The sequence below is a fragment of the Megalops cyprinoides genome, chromosome 21 (assembly GCF_013368585.1).
Source record: "Megalops cyprinoides isolate fMegCyp1 chromosome 21, fMegCyp1.pri, whole genome shotgun sequence".
Classification (NCBI taxonomy): Eukaryota; Metazoa; Chordata; class Actinopteri; order Elopiformes; family Megalopidae; genus Megalops; species Megalops cyprinoides.
The window spans coordinates 26,008,150-26,028,478 of record NC_050603.1 but is presented as its reverse complement, the minus strand read 5'-3'; the positions used below and the strand labels follow the sequence as shown (position 1 = coordinate 26,028,478).

Below are 20,329 nucleotides of genomic sequence, written 5' to 3'. Positions count from 1 at the left end.
TGAATGACATAGATGGCAATATGTTGCAAACAGGCAAGGCGTTCATAAATGTTGACGTCACCAGCGGTGACAGAACACGGGATAGGAGGGTGGATCATGGGAGAAAAGACATAGAGATGCATTTCACTGTCTTGGCCTTTTCTCCTATGATCCACATTCTTAACAGATCAGCGCTACCCCTCCCACTTTCTGTCCCCACGAGTGGAAAATAGAGCTTATGACATGACATGCGTGAAACAGCACCATCCAAACATACCATGAGTCACACATGAAACCAAATGAGACCAAAATCCTGCTACTCTGTTTGTCATTGTTAAGTATACCAGAGGTGAAGAAAAAGGTGTCTGGGTAGCTAGATAACCAAAAATACGTCAGTGACTTACAACCTGCAGATAAGAGTGCCAGGCTCTGCCACCAGTACTCTGCTATTGGCATGAAGCGTCAAGTCTCAATGCTTGAGCAAAGCAGCAAAAAATATTCTTCAGCTACATCTGTATATACAGTATATGTTGTGTCATCAACGCTTAGCAGGTTGCTGCATTTGTCAGCCTTAGTGCAGGCAGGATTTCGCAAAACCAGGTGCTGACTAAATAAATCATGTCAATGGACAGAGTAACACAGCCTTTAAATGAAGGGGAGCTAGGCCTCTGCCTCCATTACCTCAGAATCATGGTTCTGTTTGGTTTGGGAGAAGCAGTATGTATGGGAGGAACAACTGTGTTATTATTATTATTATTATTATTATTATTATTATTGTCAAAATAATGACTCATTATTATCAATTAGCAAACTCACTGTGAATGCAAACACAAACACATAACATCACAGTGCATAATGTGAAGTGATTAAAAACATTTTTAATGCACCTCTAGTATATTGAATTTTGTTGTTTTCAATTAATGAAAACTTCTCATATTAATGTTCACAGCTGCATACAATTTACCTGCCCTCTGCCCAATTACCTATTATCTGCGTAGGGAAGTCATATGTAATCAGCAGAATAATACTGATTTAAAATATTAACAGTATGCACAGATCATTTGAATGAAGTGTGAACCACATACAGCCCCATTGACAGCTGCACGCAAATGCCAGCAAAGAAGAGCAGGTGGACTCACCATATCGTTGGAGGTTCTGACCCTTCCACTTCCAAGTAGTCATACTTGTCTTCCATCTGGAAGTCTGTAAAAATGATGGAGATGGTGTCTCCGGGATCAGCAAGTATGGTCCACGTACAGTCCGCACTATTGTAATATTCACTGGGGAAATTGGGGCTCGAAATGATGCCGCTTGAACCTCTCAGAGTATCACCACATGTGTCCTCAGCTGTCAATCAAACACGGAGAGACTTCTGTTAGGAATCTGACTTCGGTACTTCACAAAGTATACAGTAGAAAATAACAGCTGAATTCCTTCTCAGTTAACTATATGATATGTATGCATTTGTATATATTTGCATATATACAGTCTGTATACATACTGTATGTAGCATTTTAGAATTTCTTTCTTTTTTCCAGACCATTTTGGCAGCAGCATAATTATTCATAGTCACATTTCATTGGGCATATTGTACTTATTTTTTTCAGTATATCAAGGTAACAGTTGAACAGAATGTAGAACGGGGCTGGAGTTTGTATTGCTGCTGCGCCTTCACACAAATTGAAATCAAATGAAGCCTCTCTATTTCCATGCTATGCTCCCCAGCTCTTTTCATCATATTGTAAAAACCTAGTGGTTATTAGGAGAGCCTCTGGAGTTAAAACACTTTCATCTCTGTCATCACTTTTAATGGGCTCTGCCAATGCACCAAGGTTTTCTGACTAAAGTGCTCCCAGCTGCATTTTCCCAACAGAGTTTAGATCTGCTCCTATCTATTTTTTTTTCAAGGATGCCAATTTAATTTCAAAGAAGAATCTCAAATTAAAGTTCCAGAATTCTTGTATTTGAATATGTTAGAATAATGTACAGATAAAGACACATGGACTGGTTTGTGCAAACATTATAAATTATATTCATATAATTTATACATGAAGGCATACATCTACATACATACATATGTACATACATGCACACATTATATGGACATGTATGTACATACAGGTTAAACACGTATATAGGGATGCCCTTGGTATCATGACAATCACATTTGTTTACTTCCAAAACAAATTCTAAAATTCTTTTCAACAGGACTACATACACATGTACATTTATACACATAGAGGCATGTATATCCATGCCAGTGTTCATACATTTACTGTATATATCCATGCACCTGTCCTTACACACATACACAATAACAAACACACACACATACACACATGCGCCAACAACATGCACACACATACGCACACACACACACACACACACACGCGCGCACACATCAGAGTGTATGCACACACCCACACACATCCCACCTCACGCACAGACACCCCAACACATGTGCATGCACACACACCAGTGGATATGCGCACACACACACACATACACACACCACCTTACCTGTACATTCAAACACAATTAATTGAAATAGTCTCTTTTAAATTACTTTTTGTTGATTGACATAATTTTGTTGATTACTGATGTACTTTCCTATGAAGTAAAATGCTTTATAATAATGGCAGATAATCCAGCTGGCATTAAAATATAGAAAGTTTCACACATGGGCAATAGAAAAATGACTGGGCCACAAGTTAGTGTGGATCACCGCTGCGGCATGAAGAATGTACTAAAGGAAAATAAAACCATTCTTGCATTTTCTGAAACTAGCAGTCCATCATAAGTATGTTTCACCAGCAGTAAATATAGCCCATGGCATTCTTAAACATGATGGATGATCTCTTTTTGCTAAATAACATACTTCCTTATTTCATTCTGATGTACAATGAACACATTACGAATAGTAATAAATTATGTCCTCTTTTTTGGTGTGTGTGTGTGTGTGTGGGGGGGGGGGGGGGGGGTTGATATGTTAAGGGCTCTCGAACTGTCTGCCTCATACAAATTGAAGCCTCTATTCATATCCAACCTGTAGCATACCCTCCTCGAGCATTGTGACTTGCAGTTTTGAATTTTGGGGTTCTGGCACCACTCACTGCTTCTGGGACATGGAGAGCTCTGCTAACTCCACACAGATTCATTCATATGGATAAGATGCAGAAATATAAATATAGCACTCCTCCCTCTCTGCCAGTACCGGTGACTTAATCATGTGTGTTCCACTATGTGCATGCCCATGAATACCCCCATTTACAGAATGACAGTATGCAGTTTGCATGCTGGATGCCATCTACTGCTCTCTATCTAAGACAAACAGGGGGCATTTTTTTACATTTCATCACCAGGAGGCATTGTTGTACAAATACCCCCCAGAGTTCCTTGCAACATTGGTGCTCTCTTGGTATTTTCAATCATGCACTGCAGAGATAACCTCATGTTTGCAAACAAATAAATGAATACGAGGACCTCTTATCTCATCCCTGTAATGTCAACCAAGTTATGCAAAGATTTTGAGGCTTGACATTCACAAACACACTTCTCACTGTACTAGCATTATTATATTGTAATAGTTGAGGACAAGGGATCCCATGTGTGGTCGAAGGTCACTGGCAGATGAAAAGAGACAAGCAAAAACTAAACCTGATGTTATTTTGATGCAAGGTGCACTGCCCTGACATTTACCTGTCAGTGACTTATGTACAAGCAGCCCGCATTCTGTGTGAGATTTGAAGGCTTCTCTCAAGGCCCAAAATGGCCCAGGGAGTGTCTGCAAAGAGGTGTGTGTAAATACGCCTGAAAAAAGGCCTTTGGCCTTTGCGATGTCTGTGCCACACTGCCTCAGACTTGCTCCTCGCCACTTACACCACACATTTCCCACACTTTTACACATTATTTAAGGCTGGCAGACCAGCGAGGCGTGTCAAGGGTTAGCCTGGATAACAACGCTGCAGGCTGTGGATCTGTCAGAGCTGTCATCGCAGATGTAGGGAACCTTCCAAAGAAGGTGCAATGCCACAGGCACCATGTCCCATGAAACTGCCACTCTTCCACCATTTTTGCTAAATGCTACTGACAAATGATAACTTCTGTGGTGGAACGTTAAACAAGGGGAAAATATCAATAGGTTATTTTGCACTGTAAAATTGCACCATTTTGATGTAAATGAGGCTGAAAGAGAGACTTGAAATGTCTCATCACTGATTCTGAGACATGTGGAGGCAAGCCAACACCATGACAAAGTAACATGGATTTCCTTCACAGCTTTAAAAAAAATACAAGGTGAGAAATTTTAACCTAAAAATAAGAACAAAGACAATGGGATACAAATCCCAACTGAAGCGGTAAAAAATTGCAATAATATTCCACGCAATAAGCCTTAAGCTGAGCCAAGCTTGTGTGTGTATTAGAGCTAAAGAAGCTCCAGGAATAGACAGTAATTCCTTTAGCCAGGGGAACCTGATCTCCCCCACAAATTTGACAATAGAAGGAAACACCCCTGAGCCGTCACCCAGCCCCTCTCTGAGAGAGAAACTGCCGTGATCCATGTGTACAGAGACTGACTAGCAGTATAAAAGATCAGACACTATCTGGTACCATACAAAGAGGTTTTCTTTTTCCTTTTTTCACTCAGCAGCTGGGGGATAGCCCCATCTACATCTGACCATTGATGTAAATTAGTAATATTTCAGGGTTTTTTTTTTTTTTACTGCATTCGTAAAATCATGGCCACATTCCATGTTCCTCGCATCCTACATACCCATTTATCCTATGTACCCATTTATCATTAAAAGTAGGATGATGTAATTGTTTCTAGTTTAATATCATTGGCAACAGCTTTATGAAAAGACCATAGCCATGACCACAAGAATTGCTTTTTTGCACAAAGGCAAAAAAGAAAACACTATTGTTTTCGTTTTTTTAAAGAAAAAACAGTGTTATTCCTCAGGTAAACCATGAAATAAAGGAAGCTTTAAAACCAAAGGTGTATGACATGTTGAGACTCTGCTCTGCTGTCTGAACCTTTTCACTTGAAGAAGACTTAATGACAAGACACATGGTTTGACAAGAGGAAGTTTAGCCTGAATAAATCAAGTCAGAGGTCTCTAAGCCTTTTAGAACTAATGTATGAGATTTCCAGGCCGATAATTATAAATTGTTTTCTCCATTTTCAGACAGTGACAGATATGCTTTCTGGCTCTATTGTCTCACCTTAGTTCACAATGAATGTTTGATTTCTTCAAGCACCAGCAGTTTCTACAGCCTCTGCAGCCAGAGAACACAAAGCAGGACATGTCTCTGCATAGATGCATGTCTTTATATCCCCACCTCAGAGACTGTTTTATCAAGGACATGAAAGGTGAAATTATGCTGAATTCAGTGTTCAAACCAGTTTCAAACCCCTCCCACCAGGACAGAAAGTGTGGTGGTCTTTAGTGTGCAGTTCCCTGAAATAACTGAGCCAACGCATGCTGGGTAATCTAAATCGTGTGTGAGAAATGATACTGTGACCACTATTTGACTGCCATTCAATTTGAGATGTTTTCACTTTTTACACATAGGATATAGAGCTGATGATGAAAAAGCAGCAGACGTACTCATGAGGAACGCAATATTATTTGTCCTCTATATGTAGCACAGCAGCTATGTTTTGTGAAGCACTGCCAGTGGCTGCTGGGTTTTTTTTTTTTGAGTGTTGTCTCCTGTCAGTGTCAGACAAGTGGCTTATACACCAGTCCAAACATCCTCACCATCTTGACACAAAACCGAAGGGAACAATCTCTGAAGGGTGTTGTGAAACACCGCAAACAGATTTGAGTGCAACATCCATTCAGTAGCAAAGTTCTCGCTCTGAGAGTGTTCTGACATTCTGATATTCTGAAATGGCTCTTAGACTGCACCCCAGGAAGTGCTCCAGTCACCCACTAATGTCAAACGGCATTTCAGCCAGTCAGAACTGCCAAGCTGGGGGTGGTGGGGCCTGAGATGAAAGAGTCTCTCATACCTTCCAGCCAGTGGCACATGGTGCTGGACTTGAAAGAACATTTATTTGCTTGATGCTGTCAGAGGCCTCCCAATCAACAAACCCATAGAGCTTGCAGTCAGATGCAAATCTACACAGACTTTTTAGCTGTAAGCAGACATTTTGGAAAGCCAGCAACTGTAACTACTGGTTAAATATTATTATTGTTTTGAAATGATCAGTTAAATGGTACATTTCAGTGGACTCTGATCTGACTCTAACTACTCATTGATAATAATGAGTCTGTATTCCCCCAACTCTTTAATCCTGTAATGATATGCTTATACCCCATAATGAAAGATTAAAATGAGAGAATCCATAAAGAAAAGTCATGAACCCATAAAGAAGTAACAAATGGCTCAGCAGCTACAGTTCCAACACAAAAATCATCTTTTATAATTTTTATGTTAGCGTCATGACTAGTTCCCCTACTATGACCCATGCTTGTCGTGGTCATATGAACGTACAAACAAGATTTGTGCATATTTGTATTAATAGCTGTATGTCCATACCTGTATTACCTGTCCCTGTCTTTACCACTATACTCCAGTCTCATCTGCTTGTCATGCTGCAAGACAAATTTCCATACGGACATAGATATGATAATGTTAAAAGTTTAAGAAATAAAAGAGCTGAAAATTAATCTCCTTTTAACAGGCAAGTCAGTTTGTTTTCTTTTCCAGTTGTTTCAGATACCTAAAGAATGGGTTATTAGAAGCATTCAATGGAAATGTTAACATTTATTTTGATGTAACAGATTTTTTTGTCAGTAAGGGGCAAGGAACTCTGTGTAAAATGCTCTCCATCAGCCTCCACTAAATAAATTGCTTTGCTCATTTATTGGCTTGTCTCCCCACATGATTGCACGGTGGTTTCATTTCTGAGACTCAAGGTCGACACTCTGTGTGACTGAAATGGCATAAAATCCTTTGGAAGTGACAGCTGCGGTGGTCTGCTGTAGAGTAAGTCTGGCAAAACCTGGTGGCACCTGCAGACGGGAGTAATCCAGGCATTTCCCTGCCTGTTGAGAAGGAGAGGGTGGCTGTGGTGCTGGGGATAACCAGGGGAAGACACCTAAGAGCCTTCAATCACTACATCATTCAAACAATGCCACACGCTCATCCAATGAAAAAAGGGGTGTTTTTTATCAGCTAGAGATGTGTGAAATCGCTGGGCGGCTGGGGTCTCTGAGGCTGTCAGATCAAAGGACTCGGCTTGTTCACAGAGAGGTCCACTGCATGCCTAAACAAACCAGAACCACAGCCCAGGACCAGCCGCCGGGATGGGCCACGCCTGCCAGGGATACCACTGGCCAATTGCTAGGACCCACAGTGGGGGAGTAGTCCCTGCCTGTTCCGCCAGAGTGCATTAGGTGTCTGCTGATGCTGTCTATCTGCTGTAGGACAGCGAGGTCATGCTCTATGTGATGTACTCTGGCTGGTGCAGCGGGCTCTGCCCGAGTCACAGATCTTCATCAAAGGAGCAATTAGAGAATCAATACGCCTTGCCACTGGCCTGGCTCGCCTGGTTGGGGGGCTGCCTGCTGCATTGCAAGACAAAGTGCAATGCTACACAACGATATACAACTCCTTACAGGAAAGCATATTATTATTATTATTAATTATTATTATTATTATTATTATTATTATTATTATTATTATTATTACATATGGTATCCAATGATAATCTATTATTTTAATGTCATTTTTTGAAACTCCTACATTTTTGAGGGAAATTTTTAAAAGATTTCGAAAAATCTGTCATAATATTAGCGAGTGTTTATGTTTTTCTTGAAAAAGGGTTATCACAGTCGGCAGACATTCATTTTAGTTGAGACCTCTTTAATGTCAAAACACATCAAAACACAGCAAATCTTCAGTGATTCCTTTTTGCAGGTGCTGCACGCACACACAAAAGATAAACTAAAAAGGAAACTGAAGTACTAAAGAGACAGTAATACATAGTCACTACAGTGGCATGGTGAGGATGCAAGTGCTGTCCTGTCTGTAGCTTGCTCATCTCCCTAAGAGCTTTTGGTTGGATGACCTCCAGCATCAGATAACACCCTTATACCCATCATAACTAATGATTATTTACAGAGACCTTATATACTGACATTATATTACATTACTGTCATTTAGAAGACATTCTTAACCAGAGCGACTTACATATGTTGCAATTTTTACATGTTACCCATTTATACAGCTGGACATTTACTGAGGCAATTATGGGTTAAGTACCTTGCCCAGTCTTACAGCAACAGTGCACCAGTGGGTTATTGAACAACCAACCTTTTGGTTACAAGCCCTGTACCTTACCACTATACTACACTGCTGCCCCATCGTAGACATCATAGGTTAATCGTTTAAGCTTTCTTTTTGGGGCTTACTTGCAAAAACCTACATATCCACATACTCCAAATTACATTATATTACAATACATTACATGCATTTAGCAGATGCTCTTATCCAGAGCAACTTCCATCAAAATAGAACATAAGTATATCCATTCAATTTAGTGTTAGACCAGGCTCACACCACTCCGAGACCAGTGAGTGTGAGCATAACACTATTCAAGGCATATCATAAGTTACTCTGACAAAAGCCAAGTATACTACGATACAACACTCCTTAAAACACAAATTCATAATAAATTATAATACGTAAAATTAACATCAAATGCAAGAAGTAGCAGTTGTTAGGGGGTTTGGATAGAGGTGGAACCGAAATGCAGTCTGGAGAGGTGGGTCTTCAGTCTGCATTGGAAGATGGCCAGTGATTCCCCTATCCCACCCCCTGTGGGGAGCTCATTCCACAAATAAACTCAGTTCTAATATTTTGACCAAAAATAGTGGTGAAATTACATCAGAGTCCAAATATAATAGTAATACAATAGAATAGAATCGTAATCTCACTTTAATGCATTCAGTATGGATTCATATGTCCATGATAAGCTCTTGGTGGGGTAACAACCTTTGTGTGTCCTCTGTAATTGTCTGTGATACAGAGCCTCCCAAACATCTCTGCACCCTGCTTTCCAGCTCCACCAACAAGATCAGATTGAGGTCCCTGTGATGGATCCTCACTTGTAACATCAATTAGCCTTCTTTAGCTGTTTTTGATTATTTTTTCCAGATGCTGTTGAATCAGCATGAGCAGCTGTTCATATTATTAATAAATTGTTGACATTTAGTCCAATTAAGAGAGTTATTGAGCCAGTAGAGGTATTAAATAGGCTCTAAATGGAAATAAACCTGGGGACGAAAGAACCGGCTGGACAAGAACCAGAGACCCCAATTAAGAGAGTGGCACACAATTATTATCTGTACCCAAAGAGCAATTATGCTTTAAGCCAGATTTTCTTAGTTACATGGCTGATGAACAACACCAACATCACTTGTAAGCTTTGGTGCATGTATCAGTTTTGTGTCATTACACCTTGCAATTTCATGTATCCCACTACAGCAATACCTATCACTTTTATTTTGCAAGTTACACCCTAAAAGAAAAGGCCCTGAACCAACAAAGTAACAGTCTGATCTCTCAATCTGTTGTATTTGTAAATAGAAATGTACATCTCTTACTGTTTTCGTGCTCGGTCTCACACAAGAAAAGACACAAACTGTCTTCCTAATTACTATTATTGAGGTATAGCAGCTGAGCACTCATGCTTAAATCTGATAGCTTTCTCCAAATACATTGAGGCCCCATACTTGAAAATACTCAGTACCCAACTCTAACGCATACTAACAGCTGAGAAAAATGAATTTATTTTAACCAGGGACAGTTACAGGTGGCTATCGTGATGGTAATTGGTACAGTTATACTATTCCAGAAGAATCTGGTGATTCCATAACTGACACCATTCATTCCCGCTAGCAAACATGATTTTCATGCTTTGCAGTCTTCAGGGATACAGATATCATTCAGACTTTTTGATCACTTCAGCTGAGAACACCCTATGTTTGTGGCATTTTGACATCAAAGCAGGAAGATTGTAATTCACTTAAGTCTATTTTACACGCATAAGAGCCATCTCATGAAAAAGTGAGCTTTATCATACGCTCTGTTCACCAAGAAGAACAATACATCAAAGTGTTCACAGGATAAATGGATCACTTTGCTTCATAAATCTGCAAAACTTTTCATTGCCTTTGACACCTCACTTTGTTCTGATTTCCTGACCCAGATACAAACAAACTCTCCCTTTGATGGTGGGTTGTTAGCGGACTTGCTAGCAGGTTTCACTCCGCAGCCCTAAGCTTTGGCAAATTACACAAAGGTCACAGGCTAGCTACCTTACAACACTGACAGCACTGAGGGAAAAAACATACTCATGAAATCGGTTACATTTTGTATTACTCATCCAGATTCTTATACTTATTTTATGATTTGTATTTATTTACTTTGTTGTGAATGACCAAAAAAGTCAAGGTTTTAATCCAAAAGCACTTCAGCAGCCTAAAGCACCTCAGCAGCAAGTAAGAAAACTTGATGTGTTGTTCTGAAAGCAGAAGCTGGAGGACTGGAAGCAGCAGGAGATTAAGGAGAGTCAGAGGAAATTGGAAAGTCTTTCCTAACACTTTTTTAGTGTTGCTGTGCAGTTATGTTCTTTTTTATCTATATTTTTGTCTCATATGTATTAAACAATAGTTGTACCTCCAGATTAAGGATCCATTGTCATGAAAGAATTAAGAAGAGGATTTTTGCTATCATGTTCTTGTTGCAAGAAAGCTGGCTGGTATGGAAGATGATCTGCCAAATGCTAAACTGAACTTTTTTGTGTTGTTTTTTGTTGTTACCACCTTCACTCTGGCACTCATTGTGCTGTTTTGAATTTGGATCTTGTTAGTTGCCCTATACCTTGTAGTTGTTGTAGTTGGCCAATACTGTGTCCTCAAACAGACTTTTCTCTCAGCTGAGAACTACTGCCTCATTGTGGAACTGTACACATCCTGTCCCCGTACTGTCGCTACACTTACTGTATGCACTTTTGTACGTCGCTTTGGATAAAAGTATCTGCTAAATAAGTAAATATAAATGTAAATGAAGGAATAGTTGCAAGTGGACATTACTTTGTGAGGTGCTTGTTTGCATTACATTACAGTGAGGCTGCTCTAGGCCAGAATTAAAACACAAATACAGAACTGAAAGAAAAAAAGCATTGCAAATGCTTTGTGATGTACTGTGGTGTGGTGTACGCCTTCCATTCTGCATATTTTTATAGCTTTTTACTATCCTTCATTCTAGTTGCTATCATTGGTTGGAATATCAGTCAGTCATTCATCTGGGGTGGGAGCAGTGATGACATTCACTTCCTTGAGGGCAGGATTTCATGCTTCAGTGTCACTCAGTAAACCCTGAAAGTGAGCGGAGAACGAATCACACATGATTCATACAAACCTTGTCAACAACAAAAATAAGATTACCTTCATTTTAAAAAATGTTATATGTCATCTTCAGTCTCTGGGACTCATAGAGTGATGCTAGCAAAATGACAGCTGGGCTTCCAGATTCAGTATTTGACAGCGTAGATATGATACAGTTTGGATTTACAATAAGGATTATGCTTATCTACGGACTGCTAAGTAGCTGCCATTGTGCACACAAAGGACATCCACTGTGTCCAAAAAGGACCTGATGAGACCAATACAGGACAGTGGTATTAATACCAGGAAAGTTACAGATCAAAATAGCTTGGTCACTTGCTGTTCACTTTATTGTATGTGTGCTTGAGGCACCTGTCACAAACACTTACTGTCAATATAGAGCTGTCTAAGACACCATAACAGGTACCGTATGCCCCATGCTTACGAAGTGTTTACATCTATTAATGAAAATTATACTACTTCTAATAATAATATATGATGAAAATGATTAGTTTCCTCACACTATCATCAGTCGGCCTCACAGGAGCGAGTGAAATCTATCCGACTATCCCTGCACGCCTTTTATCTTATCTACCTTTTTTATCTATCTTTTATCTAACCACTGCTGCTGGTATTGGCATGCCATGTTTATGAGACACAGGGTTTCAACTTCAACATGGTTTACTAAGTCAATTTCACATCCAGATGTTTTATTTTCAAAGCTACAGGGATCAGTAATGAAAGAAAAAGACTGTCACAAGCCTTATTGCTACCGTGTAGTACAAATATTTTACTTTTTCATGCATTTGTCATTGAGAGTATCAGACTAATACTGGGCAGAATGTAGTACCAGAGGCAATGGAGCAATCAGAAGTCAGCAACACAATCTGAGCTGCATGAATTATCTCATTTTAGAAATCCCTCCAATCCAATTCTTCGTACGGCCAGTACGTGGTCCAACTCACAGGAAACTCGGACCAGCTGGAAGAACAATAAGCAGTGTCATATTCACTCATTTTTGCTCTTCACAAAAAACTCAAGTGACACTTAACACAGAAGGGTGCCTCCCCCCCAGGCACTTACTAATTTTCTGGTATAATACTATGCACTTAATCTGTTATTGAGTTAACCATCCACTGCAATTAGGGCTTTGACCTTTCCACATTATTTCAGATAATAAACAGTTTGTTTCCAACCAATAGGCTGAGGTTTTTGTTTAGCTGGAAAAGTCACTTTTTTATTTGATTGAAGACAGCAGGTCCCAACCATCATCCCAACTGTCAATTAGTTCACCTCATTACATGCAAAATACCGGTTGAGACAAAGGTGCTGCACTCAGTGCTAAAATTAAATGAAGAACCAGCTCAGCATAAAGGCTTGAAGCTTGTTGTGTAAAACCTACTGAAACAAGGTGTTATTTAATATGTCTGAAGCTCAGTGCGATTCTTACATTACATTAAGTAATTGAAGTAAGTAACTTTTTCAACTTCTCACGCAACATTCTGACATCAGAGACCACTGAAATTAACTACAGCAGTGAAGGATAAAGGGCATAGTTTTTAGGTTTTTAGGTTTGAAAGACTCGCCTTCCTTTCACCTGCAGCATCTGTTTTTTACGCCCCTGACTCTCCTAATACAGATGTAAGGCATGATAAATTTGGAGAACTTTATCACAAGATACTGTTATTTTTCACAGACTTCAATGTTTACCAAACTTGTGTTCAACAATGACATAATTTCTAATGCTGTGCTTGTATGACATTCCTGCCCCTGTGTATTTGCAGTTTGGAGGAATCACTGGGAGACACTGTCTGACCAACAGGGGGCCAACGGGTAAGAAGGGGGTTGCCCTGAGGTTTTATCTAAGACTGCAGTGATTGATCATAACCAGAGAGACCGTAGCCAAAAAAAAAAAACAAAAAAAAAACACAGGGGCACAGGCAACAAGTGAAAATACCACAGCGAAAATATTGCCACACAGACAAACAGTGGCAGAAACCAGCTTCATTACAACACACTTTCAATTTTTAACTTGTAATACAATTTTCTCTCTGTCTCTGAAAGCAGATACCTTTGAAAGAGCTAACCTGCAGTGTAAGCCTAGTTGACAGTGATGGTAATGTGTTTCTTATGGAATGGAATGTATAGTATATACACAGTACTGACAATGTAGTCACACTCCCCCTGATTACATAGGACATATATATTGGAACATGCACATGAAAGTGAAAATAACAGGGAAAATCTACATATTGCTTATTTTTTATGCTTTCTTTGTTCATATTTACTCATATACTCATGTATATACTAACTCATATATTTGCACAGAGCAAAGTCACATTTTTCATGTAGCTGGTAGGACCTGGTAGGGACCCAGCGGATACCACTTCGAGTGCTATGCTCGCTTTCGTTGGCTATTTATGACGTAATCATTGCGTTCCAAACGAGCCAAGCCGAAATTGGACAGCGAAGCCGTGGTAGGTTTGAAATATTTTCTCTGGTCTTTTTAGCAGTGATTACATGTCGATGTTAAGATGGGTCACATTTGAAGCTTTGTAGATTGCTCGTGTGTTGCTCATGTGCGAAATGTCCAGTGCGATATTTGGAAGTTTCAAACTGTGAGTATTGTTGTGTGGTATTGTACATCGCTTGTTTGTATTGTACCTCACTTGAAAGACGCTTTGGATAAAAGCGTCTGCCAAATGAATAAATGTAATGTAATGTATACCGCATACTACATAGCACTGCCTGCTGTGAACATGCAGTTCTTTGGAATGTTTTCGGTAGGTTACCAAGTTTGTGTACGACTTCTTGTGCTTCAACGCACAGTCAACGGGGTGGTGACATCACGCGAGTTCCCACCTCTTGTTAAGGAGCCTGTAACTCGGACACCGGTTTTCCCAGAGTAGTTTAAATTTTGTTTTTATTGTACTTCATTTTATTTTTGTGTCCTCTTTGAAATTGTTGTATAGTGTGTATACGGTGCGTACTGTTGGGTATTGTGCCCTAGGAGCACCTAGCTGCCAGGAAGGTGTACAATAATTTATTTTAATACTATCTGTTTTGTGCAAGTCCCCCCCCCCCCCTTTTTTTTTTTTTAATAATCCATACTGTGCAATAAGAGGCTGTGGGCAGTGTGCAGTAGGTGATACCAAGGGAACTGTTTGCTATGAACTCTGATTGGGGTGTAGCACTTGAATTTTATACTTTTATCACAGTCTATTTATTGGCGTGGGGTTTATCTTTGTGAAGTGTGCTGTTAGCCTTGGTACAGGCTATTGTCTCAATCGCCTTAGAGCCTCTTGCCATTTTAACACGGAATCAGCTTTTACTAATTTATTGACTCCCCTACCCCATAGCCCTCTATATTTTAACCTGTGTTGTATGTCATGTTTTAATACTTGCATAATCAATAAAGCCTTGTATGATTTTGTACATCAGAAGCCACCTGTATTCTTTCAGTAGAATAGCTTGTGCGGGGCCAATTGCCAACATCAGGGTTCCTCTCTCCCTTCATCAGGGAAGTGGTGTAGTCCAATACTAGGAGATCTTAGTTAAACATAGTGAGGGTGGTGCTTTTGCCTCCCGCAGGCCACATTCACAAATAATACATTTAATTTAATCATGAATTTCATCCCATAAAACACAGGGGCAAATTTAATATCACATTTAAGCAATATTTTCAGTAGTTTTTGAAATAATATTTTGACATTTTTAATATTTTACAGTTTCTGTTCCAATCTGATCAGGTGTGTGAATAATACTGGTACTGTACAAATGCTGCTACATGGTAAGCCATTAAATTCCATCACACTTGGCACACATGTTATCTGGAGTCCAGAGCTCCACTGGGCATGCAGCTCTGACGTAATCACATTATCAGAGACTGGGTCCAGGGTTCCACAGTGGTGGACAGATGCACTTGTGTAGCTTTTGTCTCTTGAATATTTTAGAGCAGATGGACTTCTACACTTTTCTAAACTTATCAGATGGCTTTGATACTCATCGACAGCAGCACCACTAAACCGAAAACAGCGAAAACTGAAACAATGATGTCCCCTGAGGACAAAGCATAGTTTAATTTCATGAGAGGAACAGAAATAAAATGGTTTTTTTTGCCAGTACTGAATTAGGCTACAAGTGCCAGCAACAGCAAAATGGCCATGTCCATATTGATTAAAAAACCAAATAAATAACCAAAATGAAACACAAGTTAAATTAAGAAAATATATGAAGCACATATTTAAATAAAAGGGCCTGGCATGCAAGGATGATTTTTATACATAATATCAGTCATAAGTTGCCGTGGTACCAGTGGTGTGGACCTTGAGCAGAGTCATGCATTACCTGAAGTATAATGTTGTAAGTTGGGATGCAAATGTGGTAATTCATGTAATAATGACCCTCCCCCCATCCCCACCCTAAGAGGTAAAAGTAAAAAAACACTGTGGAGGTGGCGATCTTTTTTGAATCGGCTACTGTTGACTAAGGTGGACTGAACACAGTCACACATTACCTACACTAGGGTCCAAAATTATTGGGACGCCTGGGCATTTTGTGGTTAAGTGTGGATGTGTCCATGTAGCTATTAGTTTTATCACTCAAACCTAATTTATGGTGTGGCGAAAACAGTTACATGTTTTGGCAACTATTAACATTTTCAAAACATCTCTTTATGTGGTTGGCACATGATTGCATGATGACTACCCTTATTTCCAACATTTTAATAATATGTATGACATTAATTCTGCCAAACATGCTGACAATTCCATGACATTTAACTTAATTTTCAAAGGTACCTACATACTTATTGAGTGCAGACAAGTGAAAAAAAAGACCATCACTTCAATTAGGCCTGATTGAACGTTGCCCTGCCCCCTAATTGAACACTCATACTGAAGCCTATATAAACCTAACAAGGCTGGAACATGGTCACAGAAGATGAAGCTGAAATTGACATTGACATAAATATGACTTTCCCAATGTCTGATGGAATATGCAGCAAAAATATTGTGGGTTTTCAGGAAATAAAAAATAAAAATAAAATTGAGTGTCCCAATAATTTTGGACCCTAGTGTATATTACCAGTCCAACTAAGTTTCAAGGGTTCGGAAAGTTCTAAATAAACTAAAAGTTTATAACATATGATGCAACAATTATATTACACAGATGATTAAATGGATAATATATGGATCCATTTTGCTCTTTTGAGTTCTGTGATTGCGAATTCAGTCTTGAATATGTTTACTGTCATCTTTGTGAAATATGGAGCTCTCTAGTAAAGTGATGTGGAGCTCCAATGGAAGGACCCCTACAACTGATTCAAAAGAACTGTATTCTTCTGACTTGCAAGGAGGGAGATCATCCATCACTCAACACAGGATCCAGTATTTTTTTCCACACAACAGACAATAAGGGATTATTTAAGTCAGAACTCATATTATTTGTAAATTAAAATATCTTGGCAGGACTTTAAATGCTCACATCTACATCTGCAAATTCATATGTGTCCTGTTGCATGGGTTGAAATGATGGCCAGGGAAATGTATGTAGCAGCCTCACACTAATGAAAAATAAAAGGCCAAACATAATTTTGCATTCGGCCGCACGTGATGAATTACTACACGTGTTGGACAGAGCGTTGACACACGCCGTTTATTGAACACACTAAATCACATAGTACAAATCAGCAGCAAAGCTCCTGCTGCAGGCTAAAGGCCTGCCAGTTCTCAGAGGTGATAAAATGACACAGATTTTTCCCCATGCATTTTAATCTGCAAATAATTTAACTGCGAAAATTCTAACATGCATTCACTTATGATTTGTGAATAAGCAAACAGCAGCGGTCAAATGTTTTATGATGCTGAAACAAATAACTTAAGGCCTCGAACGGTCCTGAGGATTAAGTCATCTCCATAAAAAACTGCAGTGCTGATCCAACTTGCAACTGCTCTAAAGTCACCTTCAGCATCTCAGCCTCTTCAGTAAGAAAGATTCAGCACAAATTATGTATGCATGGTGTTGATATTTCATTGCTGGCTACTAATCCCATTATTTCAATGCCCCCAATGACAGTGTATTGACAAAGCGTAAGCTTGTTATTGGATTTCTGACTCCCACCCAACCCCCCCTCAGTAATCTTTTTATAATAGCAGTGGGACTAATTTCTTCAGGAAGTACAACCTTACTAAGCAAATGTTTGATAATATTAGCTGTAATCTAGACTGCATCTCTGTACAAGTGTGATTACTGCAGGGGGATTTGCTAAAATTGTTTAAACGACAGAGAAAACCAAAAGAAAGTTAAGGATCAGATCTGGCACCAGTATGTTCTTTCTTTTCAGACATATTTTTTGTTATAATCAATCCTTTGTAGAGGAAAATGTGAAACACACACACACACACACACACACACACACACACATACACACACACACAGGCGGTGATCTCAGGTTCTATTGTCAGAACCAAAAGACAAGAAAATGAAAATGTTTTATGTAAGGTAACCCGCCATCATTGTTTGACTCATGATAAACTTGTGAAGCCATCTGGTAAATCACTTACTCTACATAGGGGGGATGTTCATGGGGTCGGTCAGGGTGAAGGTTCCACAGAAATGCCCTTAAATGGTAATACAGCTTGATGACATCATTGAAGCAAGATAGTAATGTATATGCTTATTCAGATGGCAGCTTGTGTAAAGTCAGTTCTAGTGGAGCTCGTTTTCTGATTATTCATACATGTGTTACAAGAGGGGGAGTGAATATCTACTCTGCTAAACATATTTTTCCTCATCTATGAAGAACTGTGTCCTTTTGGCCATGACATTGCTTGATTTCTTTTGCTAAAGAAATGGCAAACGTGATGTTTAGCTTTGCTCTGTGTACCTTCTGTCAGGCCCACCAAAATGTAGATGTGTTCTATATATGCCCACCAAAATGTAGATGTGATATAGATGTACATATAGATAAAATGTGTTCTTTCCAGTTCTGCATGAAAATTTGGCATTCATTCTAGCGAAGACTGACTTGAATTTGAAAACTGTATTATTTTGTACTCCTCTAGAAGAAAAGATGCATTGTACTTTGATCCACTGCAGAGAAACTATAAGCTATTGAAGTATCATTTTGGCAACCAAAAATCTGATAAGACGCAAAAGTAAACTATATCATATGGTTCATACATTTACATTTTTAGCAGACGCTTTTATCCCAAGCGACGTACAAAAGTGCATATGGTTTCTGTCCTCGACAGCTTAACATTAGGGTCAATAAATGCAATGGTCACATCTGCCTTGAAAGCAGGAAATTTGTTTAGTTTCTGTTGATTTTATCTTTAGTTGTGGACTTGCCTTCTTGAGTATTTCTGATGTGAAATCATGTGCATCAAATCTCTCCCTGCTTCAGGACAAATGTAAGCAATAAAATAACTCATCTGACATGATTTTGTTTCTCTGTAGCTACTTCTCCATCACATTTCACCAACTGCCCTGAACAACCGTATTGTGTGTACTGGGGACTGCAGTGGCAATTCTGAAGGAATTGCTGCACATTTCGGCTCAAATATCACACAGTAATAAAATTTCTAAGAAAATTCAAGTGCTGCAATCGGTCACTGAACACCACTTGGATATGCTTTGAAGGCTCATATTTAAATTGTAAAAATACATACTTCATACTGATACATGCTGAAATCAGTTCTCCATTTGCATCTAATTCACAGGAGAGGGGTATTGTAATATAATGACTTCAGAGCAAGTACAAATTGAGAAATGAGAGGGAGAGAAATTTTTGTGCACTTTGGCTACCTGCTAAATGGGTAGGCGAAGAATAACTGAAAATGTTTTTTCAACCACAGCTCAGAGCCTGACAGTCATGCATTCCAAAGAAACGTGTGTGTCTAATCACAGCTGTAGATATTAGCACAGGAAACTGATGCCCCCACCCTGGCAATCACCAGGACCAAGTGTCTGTGTCTGCTTGTATTTGTGTGCGAGTGCATCCTCATGTGTGTGTGCTCTTGTGTGTGTATGTGTGTGTGTGTGCACGCATATGTATGCTTGTTTGTAAGTGTGGGTCCGTGCATGTGCTTATTTGTGTGTGTGTGTGTGAATGTGTGAATGTGTGTGTGTATCTGTGCATATGCTTGCTTGTGTGTGTGTGCATATGTATGCTTGCTTGTGTGTGTGTGTGTGTGTGTGTGTGTATCTGTGCATATGCTTGCTTGTGTGTGTGTGCATATGTATGCTTGCTTGTGTGTGTGTGTGTGTGTGCGTGCATGTGCTTGTTTGTGTGTATGTGTGTGTATCTGTGCATATGCTTGCTTGTGTGTGTGTGCATATGTGTGTGTGTGTGTGTGTGTGTGTGTGTGTGTGTGTGTGTGTGTGTGTGTGTGTGTGTGTGTGAGTGTGCGTGTGCACATGCTTGTTTGTGCCTGCATGCTGTAACAGCAAGTATGAGCAGGCATAATTTTTGCAGGAGCATCATTGCAACACTTGGAGAGGCACAGATCTGTAGGTCAGTGATGTAAAGGGCAGAACATAACAAGAATGAACTGAACAGAAGCCTTGAGATTGTGTAGGTAAAAGATAACTAACAGCAATCCCAAAACAACATTCAACACTGTTGGCTGTCCCGGGGATCCTGTGGCATCTCAGGTAACACATGTAAACAGCTAAAGGTGTGCCCTGTAGAGGCTGAGCAGTGAAAGTACAACCACCCTCACTAACAGACAGCAAAAACTAGTGCGGGAGCTGCGCTAATGCTGCTTTCCTGTCCTGTCATCTCCATTCTCTGTCCCTGTAAACACCCCCACCACTCCCTCAGTCATGAATAAACATGTGCAGCCAGTCAGCAGAGTGTGTCAGGTCTGTCAGACTCTCACACCTCTGCAGCTCCCCCAATATTAAATCTTCAGCATGAGATATTTCCTCACATGAAGGCGCTC

The 20,329-nt window shown here is 39.6% G+C and overlaps 1 protein-coding gene across 2 annotated transcripts in view; it reads right to left on the bottom strand.

Annotated features, from left to right (window-relative positions):
- The window catches only part of csmd3b (CUB and Sushi multiple domains 3b), a 523,594-nt gene that overhangs the window by 331,192 nt on the left and 172,073 nt on the right, over positions 1-20,329 (bottom strand). For both annotated transcript variants that reach the window (XM_036516253.1, XM_036516254.1), the window contains exon 5: positions 1,119-1,326. In XM_036516253.1, the coding sequence (XP_036372146.1) occupies positions 1,119-1,326 (208 nt within the window). The remainder of the gene's footprint in view (positions 1-1,118; positions 1,327-20,329) is intronic.